Raw genomic sequence first — 13523 nt, forward strand, 5'->3', positions numbered from 1 at the left:
GTCTTCCAATCATGCAGCGATGCAGCAGTAATTAAATATGCCACTTATGCTTCACTGATTAATTTCCCTTCACAATTTGGTGGCTCAGCTGAATGCAGCTTTATGGGCAGAAGGGATATATTGTATCCACTATTGCCTCATTACTGGTTGTAAGGGCTTGGCGTGGGGGAGGGGCAGAGTGAGGGTAAAGCACCCCATGAAGACATTATGGTTGTCTCTCCAAACATAACTACACTCTCCATTGGCAGTTCTGTCTCCATTTTTCTGATGTGATGTGTTTAACTTTATTGAAGTAGGGAGCAGCTTGCTAATCTGTCAGAGAATCTAAACAACCAACAATTTAATGACGTAGTTTACAAAGAGTTTCTACGGGATTTTCTCGTTAATTCTTTTGTTGACCGTAAATTGTTCGACTTCTACAATGTCCTCCATGCAGTCAGTGTAATTATAGGTCTCTCAGGACAGTGTCCTGCAGAAGAGCCACTTTGCTCTGCCCTCACTCCACAGAGCGATGCCTCCCTTGTGTCACTGACATGGAGAGATGCAGGTTCACTTGCCCTGCGTAGGGGCTTATCTAGGGCTAAGCTAGGGGGACGGACAAATAGCAAAGCCAGCCTCAACCCAGCCAGCCGGGCTAAGGGCACAGAAAGCCATCTGTCCCTTCTCTGTGCAATAACTGACAACAAAGGGGGTCAAACATTTAACGAGGACTGTAAAACTAGGGGACTATTCATTCTGGAGTGACAAAGAAGAGAGGAAGAGGAACACATATTTATACTAAAACAGCAGGTTAGTGTTTTATACTAATAGTTATTTCTTTTTTTTACATTACAAGCTCCTCAACCAATGTAGCTAATAGAGGATTAGGCTTTGCAGCTATTCATGTTTCCCTTGGTAATAATATTGCAAATAAGAAAACTACAGAAGTCTTATTCAACCGTAGACCTTAATCCCCCGTTCTTTTAACAACTTACAAATAAATTGCCCAATAGCCGGTTGCCCTGAGTTGACACAGACTTAGATACATACCCATGTCATTTAATTTCTAAACCCTTATTGTTAGATGCAATGCAATTCCGTTGAATCTACAGTACTGGATTTAATTGATGAAACTCAAAAGCAAGGCTTTTGGTCAAATATTGTGGGTTTGAGTATACATATATTTGCCAATGTTCTATGCCCTTGTATACGAGTAGGAACTTTTATCCACACATTAAGATGGGCCTAATCTCATTTCATGACGTGAGAGGAAGGTTTTAAAATGCTCCGATTGGAATACAATGCTATGTAGGCCCTATCACACACAATTAAGGGGGGGAGAGTTTTAAAGCGCGCAACATAGCCTCGGAGCAAAGTCACTTGTCTCACGATAAGCTTTCAATTTCAATTTTAATGTCGTTCCATTTCTTCGACAAGATCAAATTCAAAATCCTCATATTGTCCCGAAAATCAGTTAGTCAAGAGTACACGTGTTCCCTGAAGTGTAATTCCAGTTTGGTTACAACGATTAGATTTTTATCAACACATTTTTGTCACTGTACTTGTTCAATTGTTAAATCATGCTCATGGCTGCTCCTGTGGAGCGTTTTGTTCTGTCGTCTTGAGTGGGTGCTGACATGCTAGAGGTGACTGAAATGGGTCAAAAGGGTCTTAAGCATTAACCAAACAAATCCGGGCCTATAGGATTAGGCTGGGATGTTGCTGTTTGTTGGATGCATTTAGTGTAATTATAATGACACAGAGAAGGGAATCACTCTTGTTAGGCTATATATATACCCTGCTGCTCAACAACTCTTTGAATTCCTAATATTATTGTCTGGAAGAAATATTATATTATTTTCTATATGGAGTGAAGATGTTTGCATTGCTTGCTGGGAATTGACCCAGGCTTGACTTAGCAATGAATTTTGAAGCAATTATAATGAAAGAATCATATACTGTTTGAATGTAAATGAATGTTTGAATGTAAAGGACATGTTATTGTCAAACATTATTTTACCCATCACCATTGTGTAATCCTTGTTGCTTCCATGTCTTTCTTAGGTGTGGCATGCCGGCAAAGCGTTGTATTCATCTATTGGTGTTGGTAAGTATCTTTGGGGCAAAGGATGGGGTGGAATTGGACCAGAAATCGGCCCTGGCATTTCTAACAAACCAGACCATTTATATTCCTCGAGACCCCACACCGGCCCATTTATTTTCTTGAGGCCCACATTATTAGCCAGATAATGATCATTTTGTGCGAAAAACCCAAGTTAGACAGGTCCACTGGGCTAAAAATTGACCAGCCCATCTGGCATTTGCCCTAAATGCCAGATGGCCAGTCCGCTCCTGGTGAAAGGTCATGCATGACACACTTGATAAGATACAAAAAAGACAAATACAGTTATGTTTAAAGCATTGGTGTTGTAATGGATTGTAATTAATGGGGGGGGTTGATACATTTTTCATTAGGGTAAATCAAATCTACCTTTTTAAACCTCAAGTACACTACAAGTTAAAATTCTCAGCAACAAAATAGTGATAATGATCCTACATCTGTAGATTAGGGCAAGTTTTGATATAATTTTGGATTGTGGAAAGAAGGATTCTGTCCCTTCACACTCACCGACAGAGTAAAGTAGTATGTTCATATTTGAGTGTCCCACTCCTGCCTGTCTTACATTCAGAGACATTCCTCTGTGGTTCTGGGTATAGGATGAAGGGTACATGGGAACAGTGGGACATTGTGTCCCCACAGTGTGATATTACTAGGGTATTATTAGAGACGGTCACACAGACCATCACTTGATCTCCAGCCCTGTAGGACACAAACGGCTCCTTTTGTATTTCTATCTAATCAAAGAACAGTCTCACAAGTTCTGTTTAGCTGGAACTAATGAGGGAGTCCAACGTGAGCATCACACCAGCGGCAAAGCAAATTTGACCCAGTCACAGATATCAACCACTAAAACAGGATCATAATGATAAGCATTGCATCATAGGGATAATGATAAAGAAATATGTAACTATGTATGCTTACCGGTACGTGGGCACAATTAACTCTGGAGGCTTGGATTTCACTTTTAAGTGATGTGGCAAAAACCTGAGGTCAAAATCAAAGACAATTGCATTCACTGTAGGGACAACTCTCTAATCGTAAAATGACAAATTCATTGTCTCATTCATTCTGGGAAAGCCTCCACATATAGTTGTATTGATTGCATGTTACACTGGATGCATTTCAAGGGTCGTGAAGGGCTTTCTAATATCATTTTATGGCTGACTGAACAAAAATCAATTGACCATGCCAGTTTCACGTGAATTGGGTCCCTCTTTATGTCTACAGAGTGTTGTATGAAGCTGAGCGTCTAGACCGTTGATAAGTGTGAATATGTCTGACAAGGAAGGTGGGGCCTCAGAGGGGGGGCTGAATGTTACCCTCACGTTACGGCTTCTGATGCATGGGAAGGTAAACACGTCGCATCATTGCAACATATCTCTATTCTTTTACATGATTCCGATCGTCGGATCGCGTTAAAAATGTTTGAATGTCATCATTCTATTGATTTATATATTTGTTTGGTGTCTCATTGTTAACAGGAAGTGGGCAGCATAATTGGAAAGAAAGGGGAAACCGTCAAAAAGATGAGAGAGGAGGTAAGTCGTGTCCTTACAACTGTATATAATAAAAAAAACATATATTTTCTGACAAAACAAATGCAATAAAATGCTAATTTCAATAGAATTGGAATATGCTTTCGGGAAAAAGGGTATTTTTTACATGACTCACCTAAAATGACAACTGTGTTTCTAGAGTGGCGCTCGCATCAACATTTCGGAGGGATCTTCTCCAGAGAGGATTGTTACCATCACAGGACCAACAGAGGGCATCTTCAAAGCTTTCTCTATGATCGCTGAGAAGTTTGAGGAGGTAACAAAAGACTCTGCTACCATGTAATCTGGTGTGTCCTTATGTTAATATCTTACAAGTAAAAATGTACTTCATTTCCTCACTTTGGGCCACATTTCACACAAAACTTCCTTTGACTTCAATGAATGATACAATTACAAAAGATTTTGTCAGGAACGTGTTAGAATTTCTGAGATTTCACCCCCTATATTTTGATAACCTGAAAACTGTCTTAACCTCTATTTCAGGACATTACAGCTGCAATGACAAACAGCACGGTAACAAGCCATCCTCCAGTGACACTCCGCCTTGTGTTCCCAGGGAGCCAGTGTGGCTCCTTGATAGGCAAAGGAGGCTCCAAGATCAAGGAGATCAGAGAGGTAGAAAAAGCTAGGCCCGAAGCATCTCTCAATTACTTTCTGTCTCTCTTGACAACAATTTTGTCCTAGCGGGAGCTCATTTGATTTAGCCTGGTCCCAGATCTGTTTGTGCTGCATAGCCCACTAATGACTGTAGGAGTTGTTTATACAGCATATATCTGGGATCAGGCTACATTTGACGATCCCATCCTAACCTTTCAATCACCCAATGAAACAGCCTCAAGTAAATGAATTACAATGAAGCACCAGCACCACGCGACACTATTCAGGGAGACTGATAACCCTGGAGTACCAAACAATGTGGTCACGCAAACATTCGTATTCATCCATGGAATTGGGTGCTAAATCCTCATAGTAAACATAGTACATTAACTATGAAGGAGGATTGCACTCTGCAAGTAATTGGGTGTCAAATATTTATGTTGACATAGTCTCGGGACACAGACACCAAATCTTGTGTGTGCGCTGGCTAGCAGTGTCACAAGAGACTAATTTGTACAACATATACATTGTGCATGTCAACAAAAATAAATACAAATTCAGACATTGTACAGTTATATATGAATAATACATGATCAATAGGAATCGTTTGACAAGTGATGGCCTCTCTTTGTAATATACTCCCATTGAATGTGATGTTCAGACCACAGGTGCTCAGGTGCAGGTTGCAGGGGACATGCTGCCAGAATCCACTGAGAGAGCTGTCACTATCTCAGGCACTCCTCAGGCCATCACACAGTGTGTCAGACACATCTGCTCTGTCATTCTGGAAGTAAGCAAGCCAATACAATTAACATACAGTATTATTGTAGCATCCAATTGTTCAAATGCATATCCAGACCTGAAACGACTCAAGGCAAACATGGTATGGTATCTAACTACACCATAATAATTGAGACTACAGCCATATCAGGGCCTAAGAAACAATGGGATCTAAACTAGTTGCAGTTGGTCGTGATGTGTTTGTCTGATCAGTCATTGCTGTTTGTTGGTTGGTTGTGTCTTCAGTCACCGCCCAAAGGAGCAACTATCCCATATCGCCCCAAGACCATGCCAGGAGCCGGCCACCCAGTATTTCAACAACAACATCAACAACAACATGCTTCACAAGTGAGTGTTTTGTTGTTGTTGTCTGTACAAAAGTTACACTTGAATACAATACAGTAGGATAAAAAAACATATATACACATCAGCCCCTTGGCGCTGATGATTGGCAAGTGATGGGAGGTGATCAAATAGCCTTCTAAGGCTGATGATGTTATGTTCAGGAAATGTACGATAACCTTGTTCTAAAAAACTTGCATGTCCATTAGAATTGTTTACGTGTCCGTGTATTCCAATTCATTCATTGAAAATGATTAGACAAGAACCTGTTACATGACGATGGAAGGCTGGAAGGACAGCTACTAGCCACATAATGTTGCTGTTGTATATTCATTACCATACCTGCTTGTAATTAAAGACGTAATTAAAATGAGCTCTGGGAAAAATGCAAACTAGGCACTCATTCCGCTCATTCTAGGAATTTCATGGAAATTAATTGCATTTCCTGTTATTCCAATTAAAAGGTCGATTCTGCATCTTCCTGGCCTTCTTTGATTCCGAGTAATCAAGTTAAGAAATGTAATTGGAGTTCAGGCTACAAAAACATTCGGATGTCACACAATGCTCATTTAGCCCCCAAAAAATACAGTGCATCTTTTCACCACTAGAGGGAAGCATCCGCATATATTGACGTCTCTCAGCTATTTGTAGTATGTGAGTGGCCAGATGAGAAATTGCTGCTACAGCCAGTTGACTTTAAACATCTATAGTCTCCGGTCAGAGCTGTCATATAATTACACAGCAGTTAGTAAGCACATCGCCACGTTACAAATGACGGCAGTGTACAGATGGGCATCAACGCTAGACAAAATACGGCACTTAAACCTCTCGCTTTTGCCATGTGGCATTATCCGTTATGGCTCCCATTTTACATACAGACACATCCATTATGACCTTTCACAAATGTGTGTATCCGATTGGACATCCTAGGCAAAGCGAAACCGAAAAAATGAAATGGATAACCTTTCGATTAAATTAGGTGGATCGAAACATAGACGTAGTAGTAGCTACAGATTGTGGGAATGTGACCAAAGCAGCATAGGATCTACATCAAATCCTCATGTGTTGCAACCATTTAGAAAATAATCATAAAGGGACAAGAGGAGAAATGGTCAAACAGTTATAATACCCCACTCCTGTATCCCATTTTTGCAGGCCTTCACACTTCAAGGACAGTATGCGTTTCCTAATCAAGATGTAAGTGCATTTGTCTGATCCAATAACACCCACCCCAATGACCCACTCCTGCCCACAACCACCACCAACTTCCAAGCCACCACTATGCCCTCAGTGCACTCATTAGCAAGGAGGAAACACTAACACTATCCTGTACTGTGGTGTTTATTAACACTAGCATAGCAGCTTGCTTTGTTTCAGAAGAGTGTGAGAAAAGAAAGGGATCATGACAATACAAAAAAGCTAACGGTAACTTGGCACCTCTTGCTCATAGAAATACCACATCTAATATTGAAGAATCGCATCACTTCCATGACAAGCCAGCATAATTCTGATTCTGATGTCAAACGTCGAATTCTTCACCAAACTATCACACATTCTGAACTCTGTGTTTGAATTTAAGATTGGCTCTGTATTGTAGCTATAGCTGTCAGCTCCGCTGAAATAATCCAGTTTGATTGGTTAGTTCTAACTTCCTTCCTACCCTGCAGTTGACCAAGCTTCACCAGTTGGCTATGCAGCATATCCCCCTCCCTTCCCTTGGGCAAAGCAACCCTACCTTCCCTGGTACGTACCCAAGGCTCCCTGGGAAAGTCCATCTTATCCCTCTCTCTCTCTCTCTCTCTCTCTCTCTCTCTCTCTCTCTCTCTCTCTCTCTCTCTCTCTCTCTGTGCTCCTCTTTCTTCTTCTGTGCTCATCACACCAATCAAAAACCCTCTTCTGCTTCTGGAAAGACCACGTCTTCTTTTACATGTTTAGGTTTTACTGTATGTCTGTAAAGATAGAGCAATTTTTACGAGGTGGTAGCCTACATCTTACAGAACCCTCATCTCACAGACCCCTCTCCTTAACCTTGGCAACGATTCTCCTCTGTCTCTAACGTCGTCCCTACCATCCCTGACCTATACCACCCCATGTATTCTATCCCACAACAAAGAAGCAGCCAACCGAACCCCCCCCCCCCACAATATTCAAACAGTGAGAATTATTGAATTATTCCAATTGTTTGATAAATTTAAAAAAAGACAGGGTATTGCTGAACATGTATGCATTCCAAAAGATACATTCACAGATTGAAATGCTAAGGTATATTATTAATCTATCATGATGTATAATTGCATGCATTTTATAATCACCGCTGTTAAGTCGCTTTGGGCTTTCATGTTAGATGTGCATGCAATGTGATTTGAAGTCTTTAATTAAAGGTGACCAAACAATTGATGAATGTCCTGTCTCAGGGATCACGCATATACAGTGACGTGCAATGCCACGACTTTCAGTGCATACGGAAACAGTACTATGTCCTTCTCTGCAGGAATGGATGCCTCTGTCGCCACAAGTTCTCAGGAGCTGGCGATACCCAACGACGTAAGTCTTGCTCAGTCTTATCAGCGTCATACAAGGTACAGACTATAGATCGCAGTCATTTAGGCACCGGTTCCGCTGCTCGCAAACAGAGAAGGACAGCTGAAATGGATTGTTGTTGTGATACGTAAGCCAACTGAATGCTGTCTCTTTACATGGTGTTCTACTCTTATCTTTAGGGCAGATCTCCAATTGTCACACGTCCAAGCGGGCGAGAATATTTTTCAGATGTCCCAAATTGTGGAGATAACATTATGGAGGGTGCAGATGTTTTAATTGGACTGATAATACCACGAGAGAAACGTGTGACACATCTTTTGACTTCAATTTGTCACTTTCCTATCTTTTCCTCCTCAGTTTATTGGCAGCATAATTGGCAGACAAGGCAGCAAGATCAATGAGATTCGCCAGGTGTCGGGAGCTCACATCAAGATAGCCAGTGCCACGGACGGATCGCCCATGCGCCAAGTCACAATCATAGGCTCTCCTACCAGCATCAGTGTGGCACACTACCTCATCAATGTCAGGTAAGACTGCCTCACTACCTCTAACAGGTCAGTTGTGAGTTGTGACCCATGAGGCACTACAGTACATGACAGGCAACTGACAAGCCCCAACTGAAAATAGAGAACAAAACAGGTAAGATAGTCAAACACCGTAAAACAGTCTAACAGACACTACAGTCAAACAACAGACAATATCGTCAATGTAACAGTGTTGACAGGAAGGAAGGATGGAATTGTTTTGTTTTAGGGAAAAGCATTACATATTATCTAAGTGCCTTGGGGTCTACATGCAATCCAGTGATCCAAACTCACAAAAGCATGAACACTTTTTTGTCTTACTGCTTTTAACACATAACATTCCTCATTTGATTCTTTTTTCCCCCTTTCTCTCACTCTCCTCCCATGCTTTACCCATTCTCTTCCCGCCCTTCTTTGGATATGCCTCCCCTTAACTCCTTTGCTGAACCCTACCTTCCCATCCTTTCCAAAAATGGCTACCTTCCCTGTATCTGTTTACAGCTTAGAGATGGCTAAATACACCATGCAGGCTGCTTCCTCTGCGTCATCTGTTGACCTCAACAATATGAGCTTCTCTCAGTCTGCTCCCACTGTCTCCACACCAACCTCTATGGCTGTCATGGCCGCCACCACCCAAGTCCCTGGCACCATTAACATGCACTCCCCCTCCACCTTACAGTCCATCCCCACCCAGCACTATGCCGTCCCCGTTTCCAGTCTGCTTGGCATGAAAACGCTCCCTATGCTGGCTATGCACCCAGCAGCTGCCTCAGGGCTCCTGCAAGGTCTATCCCCTTACACCACTAAGATTCCTACTGCTGGCATGAAAAAACCTGAGCGCCAGAAGTTTGCCCCATATTGACATATGGGATAAGAATTGAATTCCCCTTCCAAAAACACGTTTGGGGTCAGTACTGCATAACACTTGTTCCCTGTTGCAAAGCTTGATTAAGATATATTGACTGTATGCAGAGGCCTCATGCCCGTAGGGGGGACAGGGGCGTGTTCCCCCTCAGATTTGTCTTGTTGAAAAATATTTTTTTGTTGTTTCTCTGTGATACTACTAGCCACCTAGCAATTTTATGAAGTTGGCTTTAGGTAGCACAGATAGGTTCCCAATCTCCTACCCTCATTACTAGCTACCAAGGATTGCAGGATATAGCTTTCAGCTGTTTGACACACACACACACACACACACACACACACACACACACACACACACACACACACACACACACACACACACACACACACACACACACACACACACACACACACACACACACACACACACACAGTAGTGTAACAGTATTGTTTGCAACTGTAACTAAAGCGAAATACCTACTTGTGTGTCAGAACATACACAACAATACACAGGCATTTCTCAAACTTACAGTATGTGATGCACAGAAACAGCGGATCCTTCCAGCAGAACAGTTTTCTCAGATATGATGTACTGTATTTTGTTTTGAATCGCTGTAAACAGTTGGGCAATGATGTGGTTAGGAAAAAGCCAGTTCCAAACCAGAATTGACGTTGTACCAGCTGCATTCTATCGGTAGGGTAACTGTTAGACAACACTTTACTTGACACCCAAGTGGCCATAACCATGTCATAATATGTCGTAACAGCTGACATAATGTGTCATAACCTGTTATAATATGGTCATAACACTGTCATGACCCATATATTTACACCTCTTGTGACATATATTGCGTTATTTTATGGCTGGTTATGACACCACCTTATCACCTATGTCAAATCCCACATTTATTCAAATGAGTTTTTTCACTGCCAAGACGTTTCTTTCTTAAATCCTTTGTTGTTGTGGTAATATATTTTTGTTTACAGTCATGCTTCTTTTTTTTATCGTAATGATCTCGTAGAAAATGAAGTTTATTGCACTGCCGTGAAGCATGATGACCTCCCTGTGACACTTTACGTGGACTAAGAAAATACAATTTATGAAACTGTCACGAAGCATCACGACCATCATAATCATACAAGCCAGATCGGCCTATCACGTACATGCCCTGATATCAGTCATCAGTCAAAAAGAGGGTGTCTTGTCCTGCTGCTGCAATCTGATCGTGCATTCATCCCAGTCATCAGCAACAGAGCATTGGGGTAGGTGCACGTCTGATATCAATGTGTGCGCAATTCAAATTCTAATCGAACATGGTCCATTTAAAAAAAAAAAAATGTATATCACATACATAAACATACTGTTGACACGTAGGCTAGGATGTAATGGAATGTTTTGCCTTGTGTGGTAGCTTTTGAGTGTTTTGACACTCTTATGTAGGTATCATAACCAGCCATAAAATAACGCAATATATGTCACAACAGGTCTAAATCTATTATAACAGGTTATGACATGTTTATGACCGCGAACGTGAACATTTATGACGCTGGTTGTCAAGTAAAGTTATTACAGTGAAGTTTACTGTAACAATGGTTTTTCCGCTTGGTCATGTTTTTTCCTCCTCCTCCAATAGGCTCTCGTCAGTGGTTACAGACTTGGGTGCTCTGTAGTATTGTTGCACATGCAGTGCTGAAGGGATTACTCTAAAGCCACGTTGGATTCTTGTGGCTTTGAATCTACACAAAAACCCTGTAGAGTGGGACTGGCCTAACTAATTCCTATTGTTCTGTTTTTGCCACTTGGTTTTCTCAGAACTGAAGTCAAAATGAACAAACCTCTACAGTCCAATTCATATTCCACTCTGCTCTCAATATCTGTGGTTGATGCAGCACACTATTGTAACCACGTTATGTTTATGCTCGTGTTTTTAATTAGGTTCTACTCTCAGCTTTGTTGATGAGCTCTTATGATTTGTTATATTTGTCCCAGACATGAAATTACTTTTAAATAAATCAAGCTTTTTACGAATACAAATGAGTAATTTCTCCTTTTTTTATTGCACAGCAAAATCAAACAATTTACACACTTGAGATTAGACTACCCCTCAATATTAGTAAATGTTGTTTTCATATACAGTATCTTTCTCCTTCACATGAAGAGTGAGCCATATTTCAGATATGGCAGGGCTGTGCACAGACCTTTCAGGGGACAGGTGCTCAAAATGAAAAAGCCCAGGTGTTAATCAACTGTTCTGCTGCTGTGACAGTACTGTTGATATTTTAAACTAGGTAGCTAGCTCCACACACTCGACAGGTGACCGCATGTCTCAAGCCATGCATGTTTGAATACTGGGCACCCGCAATCTCCTACAGGGCAGACTGGGAAACAGGCACAACCGGGCGCACTCGAGCTCTGTACAGGGCAGATCAACAGGAGCAACCAACAGACTGGGTGGGGCAGGGCGAACATGATGACATCGCAACGACTTGCGAACAGTGGGTTCTGAACAACCACGTTAAAAAATCTATACGCAACATTTTTTTTGTGTGGTGGAAATATACCACTATCCAAAAGGGCACGATTGGAGACTGGAAGGCCTAAGGGGCATGTGCTCTGCACAGGTAGAGCCCTATCTGTGCACATGCCTGTCTGCCTGAGATATGGTATGGTAATTTAGTCGACATGCCTGTCCACTTTGCTAGACTATTTTTCAATAATTCATTGTATATTAACGTCTGGATTATTTTTGTCAAAATAACTTTTCTCTGGGAACTAAAGCCACATTTATATATACTGTAGCATTCCTATGGGGGAAAATTGTACAGAGTTGCATGACACAGTATTCAAGATATGGAGTTTCAAGACTGTTATATCTTGGCTAGAGTTTGTCATAAGACCTTCTGAACATACTGTTGGGTTCTGGGAATATGAAATGTTACTTATTAATTGCACTGATGGAGTGATAAGGTTGTCAAGGGTTATAGGAGGAAGGTATATAGTGTGTGCTAACTAAGCTTGGAATGTGTTGAGTGCAGGGAAGCGTTTACATGTGGCAGACATTGATAAGGGGAGACGGGTGGCGATCTTAGAAATGAACAAATGTCACTGGGGGAGAGAGGGTAATGTATAACGTTTACATTATGTCAGGATATGTTATTGTTAGCCATCAGGGATCATCTGGGAGGAGAAGAGATACAGTCTGGTATCAATAACCATGACAGGCTTGAGTTGGGGAGGAGTGAGCACTTTGGGGTAGAGGTCAGGACAGATGAAGTGAGGAAGAACAGATATCACTGTCGAGCAGCAGGGATGCATTGGCTGTTCAGTTGTGGAGGAGGAGACTCAGCCTAGGAGAAAGGGTTAAATATCCGTGCTTGTGTGAAATGTTTTTTTTTTGTCTGAATTACAGCTGTAACAACCCTTTGGGTAGAATTCAACTTTGTTAAGCCTCTCTAGTGTCCGTGAGTTATTTACTCTGAAAAATAAGAACCTAACAATACCATACAAAGTCTAAAATAATGGAAACATCTGAGTAAATCAGGGATGCAAAGTATATTGAAAGCAGGTGCTTCCACACAGGTTGGGTTCTGAGTTAATTAAGCAATTTACATCCCATCATGCTTAGGTTCATGTACTGTATAAAATGATGGGCAGGCCATTCTTTTGGCTACCATGGCTATGTCCCCACAGGATGACAATGTCCCCATCCAGAGGGCACGACTGCTCACTGAATAGTTTGATGAGCATGAAAACGATGTAAACCATATGCCTTGGCCGTCTCAGTCACCACATGTGAAGTGAACACTTATGGGAGATTCTGGAGCGATGGCTGAGACAGCGTTTTCCACCACCATCAACAACCAAATGATGCCATTCCTCATGGAAGAACGGTGTCCCAATAAAGTTCCAGACACTTGTAGAATCTATGCAAAGGTGCATTGAAGCTGTTTTGGCTCGTGGTGCCCCTGTTTGCTTTATTTTGTCAGTTACTTATAGTTCAGGTTGGCGCATGATTGGATACGCAAACCTTTTAAAGATACTATACACATTGTTTTGCTAATAGAGTACTCTGTAATCTCACTGGTGAAATCTCTGTTGATCGATTTACAGTACCAGTCAAAAGTTTGGACACACCTAGAGTACTCATTTCAAGTTTTTTTTTTTTTACAGACCTACTCATTTGAGTTACTATTTTCTACATTGTAGAATAATAGTGA

At 41.5% G+C, this 13523-nt stretch overlaps 1 protein-coding gene across 2 annotated transcripts; it reads left to right on the top strand.

Moving 5' to 3' along the window:
* The first annotated feature begins 256 nt into the window (after positions 1-256).
* LOC118369894 (poly(rC)-binding protein 3-like) lies at positions 257-11340 on the top strand. Of its 2 annotated transcripts, none has more exons than XM_035754667.2 (13): positions 257-789; positions 2044-2086; positions 3329-3451; positions 3583-3639; positions 3797-3913; positions 4141-4272; positions 4916-5044; positions 5281-5382; positions 6532-6573; positions 7044-7119; positions 7868-7920; positions 8275-8444; positions 8943-11340. In XM_035754667.2, the coding sequence occupies exons 3-13, from the start codon at positions 3374-3376 to the stop codon at positions 9301-9303; spliced, it is 1317 nt and encodes a 438-aa protein (XP_035610560.1). In that variant the 5' UTR covers positions 257-789; positions 2044-2086; positions 3329-3373; the 3' UTR covers positions 9304-11340. The 2 variants fall into 2 exon arrangements, with proteins under 2 accessions (XP_035610560.1, XP_035610561.1); XM_035754668.2 differs by having other exon boundaries at positions 263-789; positions 10940-11340.
* The last annotated feature ends 2183 nt before the right edge of the window (positions 11341-13523 follow it).

Source organism: Oncorhynchus keta, chromosome 36, assembly GCF_023373465.1.
Source record: "Oncorhynchus keta strain PuntledgeMale-10-30-2019 chromosome 36, Oket_V2, whole genome shotgun sequence".
Lineage (NCBI taxonomy): Eukaryota > Metazoa > Chordata > Actinopteri > Salmoniformes > Salmonidae > Oncorhynchus > Oncorhynchus keta.